Source organism: Primulina tabacum, chromosome 9, assembly GCF_025594145.1.
Source record: "Primulina tabacum isolate GXHZ01 chromosome 9, ASM2559414v2, whole genome shotgun sequence".
Lineage (NCBI taxonomy): Eukaryota > Viridiplantae > Streptophyta > Magnoliopsida > Lamiales > Gesneriaceae > Primulina > Primulina tabacum.
The window spans coordinates 6,434,286-6,455,676 of record NC_134558.1 but is presented as its reverse complement, the minus strand read 5'-3'; the positions used below and the strand labels follow the sequence as shown (position 1 = coordinate 6,455,676).

Below are 21,391 nucleotides of genomic sequence, written 5' to 3'. Positions count from 1 at the left end.
AATGGCTAGGGAAGAGACCAAGCGAGCTAGGACTCTTCCCAAGCAAACCGAGGGTGACAGCCATGTGCGGGGGGATCGCGGCTTGGGCAGCGGTCTGGTCTAGGTTTGACATGGTCCTATGAGGGTCCAGAGAGTGAGGGCTCGGTGGTGGCTCGAGGGTGAGGGTCCTAGCCAATTTACGAAGAGTCCTAGGATTTGCTTCTAGGTTCGCGCGGTTCCTGTGCATCGTGCACTGGACTGCACCAAGTTAGGTCGAGTCCAAGGGGTTCAGGAGGGTTCCTAGATGGGTTGGGCAAGGGCTGGCTCGGGGTGGCTCGGGCTCGGCTCAAATAAAACACAAGTTGGTTCGAGGGTGGCTAGGAATGGTTCGATTAATTGGTTTAAAAATCTAAAGGGTTGAAACGTGGGTCCACGTGAGTGGCTCATGGCTCGCAAGGGTATTTTAGGCAATAAAAAGTCTATGTTTAAAATTTAAGAATTTAATATTAAAGTTTGAATTAATTCGGGAATTAAACGCTCTATGAATTAATAATTAGGAAATAAATAGTAAGCCTCGAATTTAAGCTAAATAAAAATATGAGAAATTTACTTTAAACTTAAATAATTATTTAGGATGGTCTAGAGTCAATGAAAGTAATAAAAAGTCAAAATCGAGAAATTTTACGTCTAAGGATAAAACGGTCATTTCACACTGAAAAATGGGTAGGCATCATGGCAGTGTCCCCAATGCTGTAATATATGATGAAATGCTTATTTTCAATGTTTAAGGAATTTTATGATAAAATGTTAAAGCTAAACGATATGTTGCATGCTTTGTTTAAAAGAAAAATGATATTTATATGCATGATTTTTATAAGGGATGAAAATATGAAACGTGGAGGAGGTGAAGTAATTGTGAATATTACGATGATATGAATGGGGATATCGTGAGTGAAAAGGCCTTAGAGGGAGTCCATTTACGGGGGAAGACCCTAGAGAGAGCTCATTTATGGGAGAAGGCCCCAGAAGGAGCTCGTCTATGGCAGAAGGCCCCAGAGGGAAGCCGACGATCGTATTTCCATATGATGATAATAGGCCAAGGCTCAGTTGACGGTGAGAGTGTCGTTGATGTCCCCGCCATCCAGTACTGTTGTTACATGTAGATGGATCCATCGACCTTATGGTGAAACGAAAGTCGCAATTAACGATTTGAATTCAATAAAAGGAAAATGTATATGTTTATGATGAAATGATATATGCTATGAAATGATGAAAGGAAAAATGTTTATGCCTATGCATGTTTATGAAAAGTTATTTTACGTAAAGTATTTTGACTATTGTATGTGGTTGTATGTGTATTACTTGTTATAAAGATTATGGTTTGCTGAGTCATTAGACTCACTAGATCTGATGAATGCAGGTGAACATGATATTAATGATGATGAAAGTTTGGATGGTTGATCTTGGTGGGCTGAAGGTGAACACAACCCGAGGACCAGTGCTAGATTTTCCGCATTACGTTTATAATTATTGATTATGATTTACGTTTAAGTTTACGTTAAAGATTTTCACGACTATTATGATGCTTTCGAGTGGGTTTGAGAGGATGTTAGAGTTAGGTTGATTTTGAAATATTAGTAAGTTAGGTTTGGAAAAGATTTGCGAATTTATGTTTCAAATTACTTCCTTTTAAATTTTCAAATATACTTGGTATGTTTTATTTTAAAATAGTGTCAAAATGTTTTATACATGTATTTATGTATTTCGACAAAGAGTAGGGAATTAAGAAAAAAAAATTCTAATGTATTTTAAAGAAAATCGAGTAGTGGACGTTTCAACGGCTCCTGAAGAAATATGGGAGAATTATTTTAAGGTGAAATTTTTCTAGTTAAAATTAAAATAATAAAATTTATATTTAAAATTAGAATTATAACTAATTTCAACATAGTTTTTTTCTTTGTCAGTCTCACCCGAAACATGAACACTACCAAATAGACACTTCTAAGGATTATGAAGATTTGAGAATAGCAGTTGGGAATGGAACTGCTAGAGGTAAATACTCAATTGGACTAGGAAATGACACCGATGCGATACCATCAGAGGTGGAATGAAACATGAGTGCTAATTTGTTAGATGATTACGTGTTTGATTAAAATACTGGTGAATTCTTGCAGAGTAATATGCAACAATCTTCATATCAACCTCCATTTTCTGAGGACTATGCTCCACCATTACCTTCTCAACCATAAGTTCATAGGTTCTTCCAGCCAATAAAAAACGAGATATGAATGAACTTGAAGCAAAATCAAGTACATTCAATAATACTAACCAAAATCGCAAGGGTATTTATGCTTTAATTCTGTTACAATGTGAAATATTTTAGAAGGCATGGTGGGATTAAAATGTGAATTTCCAACTATATATTTTTGTGAGTGTATATGTAAAAAAGTTGGTACTCGAAGGTTTGAAAATAAGTTTATCTATTCATCTTGTTCGAAAATTTCTATCATGCTTTGTCACTCACTAGTTTCATTTATAGGGATTATCTTTCTACTTGAGATATTTTTACTTCTTTTTGTTAATATTTAGTAAAATTTATATGCATGTTTATATATTTATTTTCTATCATATTTAATTTAAGTGATACTATCAATGGATGATTCACAAGCTAAATATAATATATTGACGACTGAAGAAAGCAATAAATACTTAAAATTCAAGGTCGAGGCTACCACACAAGGATGACGTGATAGGAGTGAAGTATTTAACAAAAGAGTATGTCTCTTGTGAGACGATCTCACGAATCTTTATCTGTGAGACGGGTCAACTCTACCGATATTCATAATAAAAGTAATACTCTTAGCATAAAAAGTAATACTTTTCATTGATGACCCAAATAAGATATCCGTCTCACAAAATACGACCCGTGAGACCGTTTCACACAAGTTTTTGCCTTAACAAAATATCGTAGAAACAAAAAATACTTCCCACTCTAAAGGATAAGTGAAGACTTTCACATAATATCAAAGTCGTTTAAAATGGTTCAAACAGAGGTTCGCCAACTATTGTATGCTTATACGTCATAACTTCGGTTTTGGATGAGATCCTAAGACGAAGAAATTCACGGCTGTAAGGTCCAAAAATAAGACGACGTAATCCAACTGCATGCGAATTTAGGAAAAATAGAAAATAACTAATTAAAAGATTTTAATTGCTTAAATTAATTATGTTTGATATGTTTATATGGTTAGGATGTACTTTTTACATGAATGCATAAAACTTTATTTTTAAATATTGTTCGAGTTGCGATCGAGGTACGGAGACAGATAACTGAAAAATAGAAAATATTTTTATTAAATAATTGTTTTTAATTATTTAAAATAAGGTTGATGTTTTATGATATTTTTAAGAATAAGGAGTTATTAGATTATTTTATATGCCGAGATGTAATTTTTAATGGTATTCGATTTTCGACTAAAATATGAACTTTTCGAGAACTCGGCTAATATTTTCACGAACTTTCCTAAACGAAATATTTTAAATATGCAATAATGGGCTTATTGGGCCTATTATGTTAGAGTAATGAGCCCTATCTTGCACACATGTTTATTTATCAATAAAGAGCCTACAAACCGTACCCCAAACCATTCAAAACTCACGCCTCACACACATCACACACACAAACTCTCCACTCCCCTCAAAACACACACACATACGTAATTTCAGCAAAGGAAAAGCCACAGTTTTCGAAGGAATTCAGCAAGGGTCCCCTGTTCGTCGTCGTTCTTCGCATCTCAATGTATTTTCATGTGTAATATACGCAAGGACATGCCTTAACTATCTTTTCATCATCTATCACACCATATTATTATTTTGAATTATGTTTTCATGAAAAACATGATTTTCTTATTAATATTTTCGTTTTTATGCATAGACAGGTGAGTAATTCATGATTCTTGTTCCAAAACTTGATATATATTAGCGTGAAAGGGGATGCTATGTTAAAGGATCATAGAGGGATGTTTTTACCGGTTAAGGCTGCACATGCTAGGAACCAAGCTGGAACAAAAATTATTGCTTGATGGCACAAGGGTTCGGTTAGAGGGGAAACCATTGCATGGCTCGGCCAGGGCTTGACCAGGGCTGGGCATGGACGTGGTTGGGTGTGTGGGAGAGTCCTAGCCACGCTAGGACTCAAGCACAATGGCTAGGGAAGAGACCAAGCGAGCTAGGACTCTTCCCAAGCAAACCGAGGGTGACAGCCATGTGCGGGGGGATCGCGGCTTGGGCAGCGGTCTGGTCTAGGTTTGACATGGTCCTATGAGGGTCCAGAGAGTGAGGGCTCGGTGGTGGCTCGAGGGTGAGGGTCCTAGCCAATTTACGAAGAGTCCTAGGATTTGCTTCTAGGTTCGCGCGGTTCCTGTGCATCGTGCACTGGACTGCACCAAGTTAGGTCGAGTCCAAGGGGTTCAGGAGGGTTCCTAGATGGGTTGGGCAAGGGCTGGCTCGGGGTGGCTCGGGCTCGGCTCAAATAAAACACAAGTTGGTTCGAGGGTGGCTAGGAATGGTTCGATTAATTGGTTTAAAAATCTAAAGGGTTGAAACGTGGGTCCACGTGAGTGGCTCATGGCTCGCAAGGGTATTTTAGGCAATAAAAAGTCTATGTTTAAAATTTAAGAATTTAATATTAAAGTTTGAATTAATTCGGGAATTAAACGCTCTATGAATTAATAATTAGGAAATAAATAGTAAGCCTCGAATTTAAGCTAAATAAAAATATGAGAAATTTACTTTAAACTTAAATAATTATTTAGGATGGTCTAGAGTCAATGAAAGTAATAAAAAGTCAAAATCGAGAAATTTTACGTCTAAGGATAAAACGGTCATTTCACACTGAAAAATGGGTAGGCATCATGGCAGTGTCCCCAATGCTGTAATATATGATGAAATGCTTATTTTCAATGTTTAAGGAATTTTATGATAAAATGTTAAAGCTAAACGATATGTTGCATGCTTTGTTTAAAAGAAAAATGATATTTATATGCATGATTTTTATAAGGGATGAAAATATGAAACGTGGAGGAGGTGAAGTAATTGTGAATATTACGATGATATGAATGGGGATATCGTGAGTGAAAAGGCCTTAGAGGGAGTCCATTTACGGGGGAAGACCCTAGAGAGAGCTCATTTATGGGAGAAGGCCCCAGAAGGAGCTCGTCTATGGCAGAAGGCCCCAGAGGGAAGCCGACGATCGTATTTCCATATGATGATAATAGGCCAAGGCTCAGTTGACGGTGAGAGTGTCGTTGATGTCCCCGCCATCCAGTACTGTTGTTACATGTAGATGGATCCATCGACCTTATGGTGAAACGAAAGTCGCAATTAACGATTTGAATTCAATAAAAGGAAAATGTATATGTTTATGATGAAATGATATATGCTATGAAATGATGAAAGGAAAAATGTTTATGCCTATGCATGTTTATGAAAAGTTATTTTACGTAAAGTATTTTGACTATTGTATGTGGTTGTATGTGTATTACTTGTTATAAAGATTATGGTTTGCTGAGTCATTAGACTCACTAGATCTGATGAATGCAGGTGAACATGATATTAATGATGATGAAAGTTTGGATGGTTGATCTTGGTGGGCTGAAGGTGAACACAACCCGAGGACCAGTGCTAGATTTTCCGCATTACGTTTATAATTATTGATTATGATTTACGTTTAAGTTTACGTTAAAGATTTTCACGACTATTATGATGCTTTCGAGTGGGTTTGAGAGGATGTTAGAGTTAGGTTGATTTTGAAATATTAGTAAGTTAGGTTTGGAAAAGATTTGCGAATTTATGTTTCAAATTACTTCCTTTTAAATTTTCAAATATACTTGGTATGTTTTATTTTAAAATAGTGTCAAAATGTTTTATACATGTATTTATGTATTTCGACAAAGAGTAGGGAATTAAGAAAAAAAAATTCTAATGTATTTTAAAGAAAATCGAGTAGTGGACGTTTCAACGGCTCCTGAAGAAATATGGGAGAATTATTTTAAGGTGAAATTTTTCTAGTTAAAATTAAAATAATAAAATTTATATTTAAAATTAGAATTATAACTAATTTCAACATAGTTTTTTTCTTTGTCAGTCTCACCCGAAACATGAACACTACCAAATAGACACTTCTAAGGATTATGAAGATTTGAGAATAGCAGTTGGGAATGGAACTGCTAGAGGTAAATACTCAATTGGACTAGGAAATGACACCGATGCGATACCATCAGAGGTGGAATGAAACATGAGTGCTAATTTGTTAGATGATTACGTGTTTGATTAAAATACTGGTGAATTCTTGCAGAGTAATATGCAACAATCTTCATATCAACCTCCATTTTCTGAGGACTATGCTCCACCATTACCTTCTCAACCATAAGTTCATAGGTTCTTCCAGCCAATAAAAAACGAGATATGAATGAACTTGAAGCAAAATCAAGTACATTCAATAATACTAACCAAAATGGTATGTATAGGCTCTCACTCACTCTTGAGAAGATGGATTTTAAAATATAATCAATAGAGAATAGAGGTGAAGGTTGTTGGGATGTTATCAAGGAGGTCCCAAACTTGGATGATCGTATTCGAAACAAAGTGCTCAATTTGCTTAAAACCTGATCAAAGAAGTTCAATTTCTTGAAAATGACAATTGAAGATCGTTCAGGATTGATAAACTTATAAACTGAAGGAATGAGTGAAGTTTAAGGGAGTGATAATAATTTTTTTATGATGTTGAAATTTTATTCGAATTGTTTTCTAATAATTGAACTAGCAATGAAATCTTGACTTTTGGATTATTTCTAATCGAATTGTTTATTAATTACATCTTGTTTTGGTTACAAGTGGAATGATTTTTCATAAATTAGTGGATATTTTTATTTTAAATTTTTTGTTTGATAGCAGGTCATTCATTTAAATGTCAAATATCTATTTGGGTGAAGAAGAAGAACAAATGGAGGAAGAAAAATTTGAAGAAGAAGTACACGAAATCATTAAGTTTTTATTGATGGAATTTTTTAAGATCCTCTGTGTGTTGATTGAGCATATAACTAATATGAGTCACGAACATGCTCATCGTCCCTTAAGTAGACGATCAATAACTTCTAGTGGATACGATTATATTCACAAAATATTAAAAGATGATCTAACACACTTTCGAGAAATTTATAAAATGTACCCTCAATGTATTTTAAAATTATGCAATATCTTTAGAGAAAAACTCCCTTACAAGATGCAATGTACATTTGTATTGAAGAAATTCTTTTCATATTTTTTATCATTGTTGGTCAGAATACTCGATGCTCTTTGATGTAAAACATTTGATCGATTACAATATAATAGTAGCAAAAAATTCAACAAGGTGTTGAAAGAATTAAATAATATTGCAGCAGATATGATGGTGAAACCTATATCTGCATATGTGCAGTGCCAAAAAGAATAAGACAAAAACTTGTGTGAGACCGTCTCACGGGTCGTATTTTGTGGGCAGATCTCTTTTTTGGGTCATCCATGAAAAAACATTACTTTTATGCTAAGAATATTACTTTTTATTGTAAATATCGGTAGGGTTGACCCGTCTCACAGATAAAAATTCGTGAGATCGTCTCACAAGAAACCTACTCAAAAAATAAAGGATGGTTTAAGATTTTTCATTACTTTAAAGTAAGTAATTCTTTTTAATATTTTTATTACTATTACTATTATTATTTTTTTTTGTTATTATTATTGATATTGTTATGTTATTATGTAAGATTGCATTGAAGCTATATATGGCAGACATATTCCAGCAATGGTTCCTGGACATGTTACAAATATTTTTCATAATTTTCATGGAGTGATTTCATAAAATATTTTAGGCAGCTTGAAACTTCAATTTATAATTTATACATGTGTTATGTGGGTGGGAGAGATCTGCCCATGATTCAAATGTTATGACGGATTCTTTATCAAGCAGTAACGAGATTAAAGTGCCAGTATGTATTCTATATGTTCCTTATTTATATATATTTTAAATTTTTAATTTTTTAAGATTATATATGCTATTTATTATTGGTCATTTTATTTTACAAATATGGTTTGATAGGTAAATATTTTTTAGTGGATATCCGAATCGACGTCAATTCTTGGCTCTATTTCGAGGTGTGCGTTATCATCTCCAAGAATTCACTGGCCAAAGTCGTCACCCTGAAAATGCAAAAAAGTTTTTCAATCTTCGTCATACTTCCTTGAATAATTTCATTGAGATGATATTTGATATATTTAAAGCACAATTCAATATATTCAAAATAGCTCATCAATTTCCATATACAACACAAGCCGAGCTTGTATTGGTTTGTGCTGGATTACACAGTTTTCTTTGCAATGACGGTCGTTCTGATGAATTTTCAGTTGAACCAGCTAAAGAAGCTTGACCATCCTTATCAGAACAAGTTTATGTATATGTTGGCTTCGATCGATTATCTGATAGCGTGGAGAATTCAATGACGATTATTGTATATCATTAAAAAAAAGTTTTGATTGATTAAAAAAGTGACTCGTTCATCTTTTTTGATAAATTAAACCAATTTTAACTTTCAAATAACTAAAATTTATTCACACTAATAAATAAAAAAATTATTTTAAACTGATAAATTTATTACGTATAATAATTACTAGTTCAAAAAAAAAAATCTATAAAAATTAATATATTATTAACTTACAAAATCTATAAGATTTTATGAAAATTTAAAAATGTCTATAAAAATCTTACAAAAAATATATAAAAATTCATGAAATTTTTTCACAACTCTATAAGATTCTATAAATGTCAATAAAACTCGATAAAAAAAATAATCTAACATTCAAAAAATCATTCAATAAATTTCTGAATAATAAATCTCATTAATTATTTGTTAATTTGTGTTAATTTGATATAATTATTAAAAATAATTATGAAAATAAAATAATTATTTATGACAAATAAATCAAAAATATTTTTTAAAACTATGCAATAAATATTGAAAATCTAATTATTTATGACAAATAAATCAAAAATATTTTAAAAAACTATGCAGAGAAATATCGAAAATCTAAGACCTGTATGACATGTTTCAGCAAAGATAACCAGAAGTATAAAAAATATTCAAACCCTAACCCTCTTCAATCCCGTCGCCACTGCCGCCTAGAGGTAGCTGGAGAGTGGTCTACGACCACCTAGGTTTGTTACCCATAATCTGTAGCCTCGATCTAAGCAATTGTATCTCGAGCCCGATTTGTGCGACTTGAAATTCTGATATCGCGACCAAGCTGCGCGCTCTTCTTCTTCGATTCTTAAGGCATTTCCGGTCCGATTTCCGGATTTTTTGTGGTTTTAATAGCGCTTGGTTTCGAAGCTTATATTGTTATTAGAGCCAAGCCCAAAGCTTCCAGGTCGAACCAGCTGGCTTGTTCCTGTCCCAGCTCGAGTCTAGCCTCGATTTTGAGAACTTTGTAGCTCGATTTCCAGCTTGTTTCGCGAGTTCGAAGGCTGCCAGGATTCAGAAAGTTTAACTTTCGGATTTAAATCGATCATCGCATTTATCCCACTATGTTGATTTATCGTCGGATTATTTGTTGTAGGATCCGGAGTTGGACGAGTTGAGGTATATTTTTGACGAAACTAAATTATTGTCGAACTACTTAGAGCAATATATTTTTTGGTATATATTCGATAGTTGTGAATAATGTTGCAAATATTCGAGCTTAGGATTATAAAAAATATGATTGTCTGGGAAAATAGTTTAAATTTGATAATTTGGGAATTTTAGTTGAATTATTACAATAATAATGAGTTATATATTGAATCACTTGTAACTTGTAATTGTAATAATTTAATTACAGGCCTTGGAAGTTCACGTTGATTGTTCGTTGACCGTCATCGAGTTGGTATAGGTATGTTACAACGAGTAACGAGTTAACATAGGACAATAACCATAAATTATGTTTTATGCATAATTATGTTGTATATCCGGTTATGTGATTTACATGAGTTATGTAATATTAAATGTATCGTTGTTTATATGTTCATTTATTTGGCATATTACATGACATTTAGAATAAGGGATGCTACATATGACATCGCATCTCGAGCCCTATCATTGCCAGCCGATTCATGTTTTATTGTACTTTTGGCACGTGTTGTACTTTCCTAGGACCAGGGTGTGACTCTTGTGGTTGTTAAAAGAAGCCGAGGCCGGAGATATGATCGAGTATTTTTGAAAGTCTTGTCTGTGATATACTTTCGGGATTGTGATATCATATCTATTTCGATTTCGTGACATCCTATTGTACTTTGTCGATGGTACGAGGCTGAGCCCTGACTGCTAGTTATCATATCTATTTCGATGTCGCGACATCGAGTTGTACGTTGTTGACTGTCTGACTGCTAGTTTGGTTGCACGCCTGACATACCTCACATACTTAGACATAGTTGTTTTAGCTGTATGACAATGTGATTATCTTGTGTGTTGTTTTAGCGACATCGAGTTGTACGTTGTTGACTGTCCGACTGCTCGTTTGGTTGCACGCCTGACATACCTCACATACTTAGACATAGTCGTTTTAGCTGTATGACAATGTGATTATCTTGTGTGTTGTTTTAGCATTGTTCCTATTGCTATCGTACCTTTTATTGGCGCTTGTTTACCTTATTCGTATTGAGCTCAGTTTCATGTATTGCTTATTGCATATATATTTATGTGTATGCATGATTTAAGTTTATTGTCGTCGTTGTTTCGTTGTTCTATACAAGAGACTGACCCCTTTCTTGGGGGCTGCGTAGCGGCTTTTTGGGCACCATGGCATGCCATTCAAGTGTTTCGGATCCTCAAGGTAGAGCTTCTGCTAGTGGAGGCCAGTGAGTTGGCAGTTTGTTGACATTTTGTTAGATTTAGAGTCTCCCATATATTATTTATATTATTATATAATAATGCATCAGCCCTTTAGAGTAACTACCTTGGTCGTTTTAATAGACTGTATAACAATGCACCAGCCCTTAAAGTAATTACTTTCGTCATTTTAGTATATGGACAAAAATATCTCTTCTTTCATATTCCATTAAATTTATTATTTACCACTTATATGTTATAACTATAATCTTTCATTCAATTTAAAAATAATTAATATTTTAATTTATCTTTAGATATACGTATACCGAACTATAATATACATATACCGACTTGAACTACAACATAAAGTTATAAACAATCACAAGTCAACTTGAACTTCCAACTTCGAATCCTCGGCCTATATATTTAAATAATTCACAAAGCCGATTTAAATATATAACCCAACATCAATAACTCAAATAATTCAACTAATATTTCTTAAATTTAAACTTAAATTATTTTCACAAAAATCCAACTAAATGATGTATATATGTTGGGTGCAATAATTGTCCTTGCTTGGTAGAGCGATCGAACCGTGGTGCTTGAGCTGCTGTGGCAGTTTAAAAGATTTGAATTGCACCATTACCACCAGCTATAACTTTTGGTAAAGCAGCAAGTTCTCGGTCCTACAATTGATATCAGAGCCAAGGTCACGGGTTCGATTCTCATTGATTGCAAGGAGTGCAATTATTGGGAGGGAGATTGTTGGGTGCAATAATTGTCCCTGCTTAGTAAAGCGATCGAACCGTGGTGCTTGAGCTGCTGTGCGGTTTAAAAAATTTGAGTTGCAACTTGCACCATTACCACCGGCTATAGCTTTTGGTAAAGCGGCAAGCGCTCGGTCCTATAATATATATTCTGGAATTCGTTCTAAAATTCCCAAAATATTCAACAATACAGTGCCAACTAGTTCGTCATAAACTTGGGTTGTCAAAAATATACCTTGAACCCGTCCACTTTCAATACCGGGGAGATGTTCCTTGTAATTGTATTGTATTTTGGAGTTTTTTCCCCATTGTTTGGACTTTGTTTTAGTGTGTCTGAGCTAGTGCGCTCTGCATATGACTTTATTTGTTTAGTCGTGGCCAGTGCGGCTGTAGGTTTTTATTTGTGTTCTTGAATTTAAACTTGAGTATTTTTAATTATTAAAACTGTTGTCTATTTTTTCGGGCACGCCCAACTTACGGAGAGGTCATGCCGATATTTTTCTAAACCCAAATTTTATTTTAAATCGCTTTTCTGTTGCCTTCGTTTATAAGTTCTTTAATTACATGTTAATTAAATGTAAATAAAGTAACCGGGCCTCACAATTTTTTTGTTTCTCCTAGAGTATATTTATTGTTATTTGGACTGTGTGTTGGTGTGTTTAAGCAATTGCGCTCTGTTTGTGGTTTTTATCCGTTTAGTCTTGACCAATATGTCTGTAAGTGTTTTTTTATGTTGTTGGATTTTAAATTTGAATATTCTTACTATGAAATTGTTGTATGTGTTTCCAGGTATGTCCAACTTACGGTGGTCATTGCCAAAATTTTTCTAGGCACGAAGTCTAATTAAATCAGTATCTGCTGATTTGGCTAATAATAAATCTTAATTACATGTTAATTAAATGTAATTAGAGTGACCAGGGCTCAAAATTGGTTGGACTTATTTTAGAATTTTGATGTTTTTTAATTTTGCTTTTTTTTTTTTGAAAAATTAATCAATGTGTTGTGTCATACTTCTTGCCTTATGTTCATATCTGGTTGGAATATTTCGAGTTTATTTATCTTTAGAAATGGTTTTGATATTTTTTTTATTTTTGAGGTATTTCCATTTAGATTGTTATTTATTATTCGAGTGATCTTTGATACGCGTTTCACTACTTTATGGTTTGGATCTAAGTTTTTCATTATGTGAGTTTTGTCTTCCGATTTAAACCCACACTTTTATGTTTCTCCAGAATCTCAAAAGAAACCACACGCTCACCTTTCATAGATTGGACCGAGTTCGATCCCGCTTCGAACCTGTCAATTTTTCAAGGTTCGATTTTTTCCCTTTATTCTGTTAAGTTTTTTACCCTTTTGATTGTTTTCCATTCTTTCTATTTATTTTTTGTGTGCGTCTTTGGAATTGAGTTGGAGATGTTGAGAGCGAATGTGCTTAAACTGCAAGAATACAATCCACAAGAAGCTTTTTGAAACACACAAATTTTTGTATTCCCTGATAGTTTGCTTTTGCTTCTAAACTTTAAAAACAAATTCATCGAGGCCACAATCTCCACATTTAACATACACGTCAAGGATAGCATTTGAAACAAATACATTGATATTAAGACCATTCTTGACTACAAGGCAATATATTTGTTTTCCGAATCACAAGCTCTCATTAGTAGGGGTGAGCATTCGGTTAATTCAGTTACCGACTGAACCAAAATTTTTTGTGGCTAACCGAACCGAACTGAATTTTAACCAAATCAAATTAATATCGCTTATTTGAGTCGGTAACTGAATGAAATGATATTTTCTTAAAAACTAATATACGAAATTAATAATTGAAATTTGAGATTTTTATCGTAATAAAACACAACAGGCAAAAAAATAAAAATAACAAAAACTACGAACATATAAAACATTAAAAATATTATAAATTATAATAAATCTTAAGAAACTAATTTAAAATTTAATTATGTTATAACATGGTTAATTATGTTAACAAATTTCTGATTTAATTCGGTTCGATCGCTTAATTCGGTTTAACCGATATAATGCTCACCCCTTCCAATTAGTGGCGCAAGCTTGAATGACATTAACTAGAGTGAACTGGTTGGGACAAACAAAGACTTTCTTCATTTGAAGAAACAGTCTAAAACTTCATCACGCCGATCACACTGTGAGTGCCTAATAATCATAAAACTCATTAGAATTACATTATCCTTAGGGAACTAACGAAATTCTTGTTAAGAATCCTCGATATCTCCGGATTCTGCATACAAGTCAAGTGATGTAACCGCCACATACCGATCCATCTTCGGCAACTCCATGCTAGCAACTAACTTCAAAATGTGGTGAACACAAATTTATTAAGCTCATTACTATTTTTGTGCAACCTAAAGATCAATTTTATCGTCAATTGCCTAACAACATCCCGCAAAAATCCATCTTTGACGTAAAAATAAGTAAAACATTGGATTCAAACAAATCCAAAAACCCATTTTCAGAATTTTTCAATTATGAGTTTCATCTCATGAGTTGCTCGTTCTTTATGCAATGCTAAAGCATTCTAGCAGCGTATACATGAGACTCGGATTCTTGAATCGAGGACTAAAACAATTTGTTGCTGCTCAAGGGCAGCCAACAATGCTAAACCAAGCTGCAGAGAGGGGATTAAAAAGTAATCTTCCAAGTCTAACAAGCACAAAAGGCCGACTTTTACTATTTAATAATAATGCAAGAGAACCTTATAAAGATTTGTTATTTTTAAGTGGACTTCCAAAACTAACTCTAAAAACGAGAAAGGTGTAAAAATTCATTAGTTGACGATATTATAATCTTCCATACTTTAGAAAACTTCCCATAATTTCCTTTCTATTAATACTTTATTCCATTATTTTAATTAACATTTTTCATACAATTTAATAAAATTATATTTCAATGATTAAATTAAATATATTATGCATAGGCATCACATGTTTTGGACGCTAGTGTATATATGTGTGTGTGTGTGTATATATATATATATATTATGGAGGTTGAAGGACTTCGAATAACTAACTTTGAGATCATAGTATTCGTTTTCAAATTACAAAAAATTCCATTTTTATTTGATAAAAAATATAATAAAAATCTAATTTAATAAATTTGTCTGATTTATAACTATCATATCCTTATAAAATTTTATTTAAATCTAAATGATCATATCACTAATAACATAATCATAGATTTAATAAAAATGTAATTTTAATATATCAAGTTTTTTTACATGAAAATTATTTACCACCTAAAATTTTTAATATATGCTAGTGCATCACATGCATATATATAAAAAAAATTATATTAAATAATTTTTTTGTAAAAGATTCCAGAGATATAATAAAATCTAAATTTTGAAAAATGACCTTTATGATAATTATTATGTTATGCGTGATATGATCATTATAAATTCAAAAGTATAGATAAAAATAAGATATTTTATGAGGATAGATTCACTAAAATATATTTTTATGATATTTTTTTAAATAAAAAAGAATATTTTATAGTTTGAGAAAATGAGTACTTTTGTTTTGATTGTATCACCAAAGTATTACTCTAAGCCCCTATACATATATAGATACATAGATAAAGAAAATGAATAGTAAGTTGAAGGAGCTAATTTGTGAATATTTGAATCTGTAAGTGTTATTTTCGTAAAAATCAATTAGTGTCACAAAAGTCGTACCGAATTATGTGAATATTTGAATTTAAAGAAAGTGAATATTAATTTGTAGGAGATAATGCGTGAATATTTGAATTTGTTAAACTATTACTTTTATTTTCATTTTAATTAACATCAATTTTTTTATTTTTCGTTGTTATATTTTAATACATTATCTCATATATTATTATTTTTCATAATATTTTAAAACTTAAAATCAATCATAATATCTTATAAAATTGTATGGCTACTAAAAAATTGGAATTATAAAACAAAAAATTATTATAAAATTTATTATTTCATTAAAACAAAATAGATATAATTAATCTTAAATATTTAGTACTTATTTACATGAAATTGATAGAGTTAAAATAGTAACTTTATGTTATAAATATAATATCTTTAATCACTTGATGATTAATTAAATGTTTTATAAAAAAATAATATAAAGTAAAGAAAAATATTATTTTTTGTCTTGAATTTTAATATAATTTGTATGTTTTCTAAGCTTTAATAAAATTTTAGTGGATTAAAACGTTGTACATCTCAATATTTTACATATTTTATTATTTTACCAATATTTTGTATTCATAATAAAACTTACAAAATATGAAAATTATCACATTTTTAGATTAAATTTTTTTATTCTATGTTTTATTTAGGTATGATAAAAAAATTATGATAATTTTTAAAATATTAAATTTTAGTAGTTGACATAGAAATATTTTATTTGAATTTTTCTTAAAAGTAGCAAATTTTATAATATAAGGATAGTTAGTTTGGGTAAATTTGTGTAATTATAAATTAAATAAAAAAGATGGAATGTTACTAACACTTTTTGGAGTGTAAATAACACTCCGTTTCTAAATTTTCTAATACAAAGAAATTTTTATGGTGTAATAATTTTTTTTATTTAAACTTTGAACCAAACAAATTTTGGGTTTGGGACAATTTGATTTGAGTTTTTAATTTAAACTTTGAATGAAATCATTAAAACAATACAAAGTGTGATGAACAAAACCAATTGAAACTATTTGTTGGATTTTGTTTGATTCGGTTTGAGTGCTATGGTGGACCAGCCTATTTTAAGTAGTGTCCTTATCCAATCCCCAAAATTCCTTTAATTTGGGCCGCAAATCATTGAATTGATGCTTTAATAATAGACCGCTAAGAATTTGTGTGCGACGTTACAGGTATATACAACAATGACAGAAAAGTTGGCCTTCCATGCTTGTTAGATTTTAGTTTGAACGTATGATCATCAGACAAAGATGGTACAAAGTATTGCAGAAATGGACGCAAATTTCGAGACAATCCGAGGATTACTTTTTAATCTCCTGTATGAAGTTTGGTTTCGCATCATTTGCTGCCTTGGAGCAACAGCCATGGAGCAACAACAAATTGTCATCCTCGATTCAAGAATCCGTGTCTCATGTATACTCTAGAATGCTCCAGCATTGCATAAAGAATGAGCAGCCCATGATAGGAAAACTCGTTCATTGCGAAATTCTGAAGAGGGGTGTCTGTTTGGATTTGTTTGCCTCCAATGTTTTACTTAATTTTTACATCAAAGATGGATCTTTGCGGGAAGGTGTTAGGCTGTTTGATGAAATGTGGAAGAGAAATATGGTTTCGTTTGTTACTTTGATTCAGGGTTTCTCATTGTTTGAAGAGTATGGTAAGGCTGTGAAATTGTTCGTTAGGTTGCACAAAGAGGGACATAAGCTTAATACATTTGTGTTCACTACTATTTTGAAGTTAGTTGTGAGTATGGAGTTGCCAGAGCTTGGGTGGTGCATTCATGCTTGTGTTTATAAGCTTGGTCATGATGCTGATGCCTTTGTTGGAACTGGGCTAATTGATGCTTATTCGATTTGTGGCCTTGTGGATAATGCTAAGGAAGTCTTCAATGGAATTGTTCGAAGGGATATGGTGTCTTGGACTGGAATGGTTGCTTGTTACGCTGAGAACAATTGTTTTGAGGATGCATTGGATCTATATAACCAAATGAGGATGGATGGATTGCAACCCAATAATTTCACGTTCGCGAGTGTTATCAAGGCTTGTCTTGGTCTTGGGGCAGATAGTGTTGGTAAAAGCATTCATGGTTGCATTTTAAAAACTTGTTATGATATGGATCAGTATGTGGGGGTTTCATTGCTTGACTTGTATGCGGGGTCCGGAAATATCGACGATGCTCAAAAGGTATTCCGTGATATCCCCAAGGATAATGTGGTTCCATGGAGTTTTATGATTGCTAGGCACTCACAGTGTGACCGGTGTGAGGAAGCTTTGGATTTGTTTCTTCAAATGAGGAAAGCCTTTGTTTGCCCCAATCAGTTCACTCTAGCTAGTGTTCTCCAAGCTTGCGCTAGTAATGAGAGCTTGGGATTCGGAAAACAAATCCACTGTCTTGTGGTAAAAAATGGACTTAATACCAATGTATATGTTTCAAATGCCCTCATGGATGTGTATGCTAAATGTGAAGAGATGGAGGCCTCGATGAATTTGTTTTCGGAGTTTAATGGCAAAAACGAAGTATCATGGAATACAATGATTGTTGGATATGTCCAACTAGGAAATGGAGAGGCGGCCTTCCAGATGTTCTTGAATATGTGTGAAGAACATGTGGTAGCAACTGAAGTAACATATTCTAGCTTGCTTCGCGCATGCGCTAGCTTGGCTGCCCTGGTTGCTGGCTGTCAGATTCATTCAGTGGTTATTAAAACCTTGTATAATGGGGATGATTCTGTGAGCAATGCTCTTATTGATATGTATGCAAAGTGTGGGCGGATTAAAGACGCTCAATCGATCTTCGATAATATGAGTCAGAGGGACATTGTTTCTTGGAATTCTATGATATCATCATACTCGATGCATGGTCTAGGTACTGAGGCTCTACAAGTTTACAAAGATATGTTAGAATCAGGATTCACACCAAATCAACTTACCTTTGTAGGTGTACTTTCAGCATGTAGCAATACAGGATTGTTAGATCAAGGCCAAATTTATTTTACGTCCATGCAAGAGGACCATGGTATTGAACCATGCATGGAGCATTATACCTGTATGGTATCATTATTGGGGCGATTAGGCCACCTCGAGAAGGCTGTAAAGATGATAGATGAAATTCCATCTGCACCTAGTGTTATGGTATGGCGTGCTTTACTGGGGGCTTGTGTTGCACACAAAAATGTCGAGATTGGAAAATTAGCTGCGGATCGTGTGCTGGAGATGGAACCGCAAGATGAATCAAGCTATGTGTTACTGTCAAACATATACGCCACAGCAAAAAGATGGGATCATGTTGCTCTCGTAAGAATAAACATGAAGAAGATGCGAATAAAGAAAGAACCTGGACTCAGTTGGGTTGAGAGCCAGGGAATAGTACACTATTTTGCAGTTGGAGATGATTCACATGAAGACATAAAACTTATTCGTGGAATGCTTGAATGGTTGAATGTTAGAAGCAAGAGAGAAGGTTATGCTCCTGATAATGGTGTTATTTTACTTGATGTGGAAGAGGATGAAAAGGGCCGCCTCTTGTGGCTACACAGCGAAAGGATAGCTTTAGCCTTTGCACTTACCAGAATGCCACCAGGAAGCCCTATTCGTATAATCAAGAACCTACGAACATGTGCCGATTGCCATGCAGCATTTAAGTTTATATCATCGTTTATGCACAGAGAAATTGTTATCAGAGATGTAAACCGATACCATCACTTTCAAGATGGTATTTGCTCCTGCCACGATTATTGGTGACAAAACTCAACCGGAAAATTACTGACGCTCAATTAGATGGAATCTTTATCAACTTGCCGCTGTTGACGAGGTTGGTTAGGGGCGGTTTTGTTGTTTTGGGTGGTGAAAATGCAAGCCAGAAAGTATGCTGTGATATATGTTTGATTTGCAAATATATTTCTCTTTCATCTTACTTTTCTCTTTTTTTGCTTCAACGCACTATCTTCATAGATGCATTCTACTTTGCTCTTTTTTTGCTTTGCCACGTTTTCTTCATAAATAATGTATTTTATGTTTTTTTAGTGTGTGTTTGTTTGGTAGCAGTGTTGTCAAATATCAGTCCTCTAGTGGTGCGGTGAAAATGTGAGGTAGAAAGCGAGCTGCGATATCTGGTTTGGTTTGAAAGTATATTGTTACTCTTTTTTTACTTTGCTACATTTTCTTCATTGGTGTATATTTGTTTTATAGCGTTTTCATCGAAAATCAGTCCCCAAGTGATGTGTCTGTGCCTCACTTGAAAATGATGTTCCTCGAGGTGTGGTGTTGCTTATTTTATATGTTTTATCATTGTTCGTATCATTTGTGAATCTGAATTTTATTTCTAATTAAATACGATGAGAGCTATGGAAGTTTAATATGCACATGTGAAGATAATGTATATATATTATATATACTCTTGTTGTTTAGTCAGGTTGAATGGTCAATGAATTATTATGTGAAAAAAGGCGTTCTCTAATAATAAATTAAAAATTTTATCCGACATGTTTATCTTTGTGTGTAATGGAAATAATGTAACTGTAACTATAACTATCTGGTTCAGTGGGCGAATTGAGCTCGGGCCAAGACCCAGTGCATACGGACAGAATCTGATATATAGAACCGTATGGCCTTAAATTGATCGAAGAATCGACGAATGGAAAAGCACGAGAGAAGATGAAAAAGATGCCAATTTTGCTGATGGGTTGTGCCGGCTTCGGCCGTCAACTTCTCCACATTGTTTCCTGCCGCGACATTCACTACAATCAGGTGTACCAGTGCGTGTGTGTATTTTTTTGTTACCTTTTTGTACTTGTTAATGAACTGGAATGCGTGCTTTTTGGTTTTGGTGTGGGAGCATTCATTTGTTTCCTCTGGTGTTGGTGGATTGGGAAAAGTTAAATGTTACAGATATTGAGGTTGACTGTGTGACAGCAAATCAATGGTGGTTGCACCCGATGTGTACAACTCAGAATTGGATGATGAATTTTTGCTGCAAGTTTACGAAATAAAGTCAAGTGGTTCTTCTTTGGGAACCCTCTCTGATCATGGTACGTTTTTTTCCTTCTCTCCTACCCGTGTTTACGGGGACAATGGGGACTTTGTTGAAAATTCACCAATGTATGTGCAGTTAGGTTTGAATATTGAGAAGTAAATGTGTCTCTTTGTGTTTTTATTTTAGGTCAATGCCGAATGTATTCAAGTGCAGAAATGGCAAGTAAAGCCTTTGATATTACTGCTTCTTACCACAGAATGGCAACAGGTCTGTTTGCCTTTTTCATTTTCATTTGTTTATCTTGGTGAACAGTTTCTTCGGTGTAGCATAGACTCAACCAAGTTGGAATGCATGATGTTTGTGTTTATGAGTGCATTCTAATGACTTGCTTGTCACTTGTTTTAAGCTTTGTTTTACCTGAGCTAAGGCAGTCACAGAACTTACATTTTACTTGTAATGGCAAGTTATAACCAAAATGCATCACCTTTTTTCAAGTCTTCTATAAACTAAGATACAAAGTTATAAGAGTTTTATCGCTGTTGCATTTGATATTGTGAGACTATACATCAACATATTGACTATAAGTCTGCATAATTTAACAGGACTGACATTTGACCGCTCAGCCAGCTCGAACATTATTCCGCTACTGCTTCTTTGATTCCATCTTCTGTCTCATCTGTTGAAAACTTGAAAGAATTTGGAGTTTCAACAATTGCTCAGACCTGCCGGATATCTAAATCGAGAAGATGGCAACCACACAGCTGGACGAGAGGATTGATGCATTTGAAGTAAAGGCCCTGAAACTAGCAGAAGATGTGAATTCAATGCTGCTGAAGTTCCCCGAGAATGTTATACACCTCAAGAATTTGCTGGAGCAGTTCTTGAAGGGGAAAATGAGAGACGTGGAAAAACTACGATGGGCTAGCAACAAACAGTATGTGGAGGTGAGCTACAATTTGCTCTATGGACCGACAGTTAAAAAGCAGCAACAGCAAACTAAAGGAGAAGAGCCAGCAGATGCTGGAGTCAAACCCGATGAACAGTTTGTCGTGAAGTTTGACAACCAGTTGGATGG

The 21,391-nt window shown here is 33.7% G+C and overlaps 1 protein-coding gene across 3 annotated transcripts; it reads left to right on the top strand.

Annotated features, from left to right (window-relative positions):
• Positions 1-9,097: 9,097 nt before the first annotated feature.
• LOC142504547 (putative pentatricopeptide repeat-containing protein At5g13230, mitochondrial) lies at positions 9,098-19,085 on the top strand. Of its 3 annotated transcripts, XM_075617392.1 has the most exons (4): positions 9,098-9,650; positions 9,889-9,939; positions 12,874-12,953; positions 16,517-19,085. In XM_075617392.1, the coding sequence occupies exon 4, from the start codon at positions 16,578-16,580 to the stop codon at positions 19,083-19,085; it is 2,508 nt and encodes an 835-aa protein (XP_075473507.1). In that variant the 5' UTR covers positions 9,098-9,650; positions 9,889-9,939; positions 12,874-12,953; positions 16,517-16,577. The 3 variants fall into 3 exon arrangements, with proteins under 3 accessions (XP_075473507.1, XP_075473509.1, XP_075473508.1); XM_075617394.1 differs by lacking the exon at positions 9,889-9,939; XM_075617393.1 differs by lacking the exon at positions 12,874-12,953.
• Positions 19,086-21,391: the final 2,306 nt, after the last annotated feature.

What these genes read in the sequence shown, in the direction of transcription:
- LOC142504547 (XM_075617394.1), top strand. Translation starts at nt 16,578, where the DNA reads ATGATCATCAGACAAAGATGGTACAAAGTATTGCAGAAATGGACGCAA.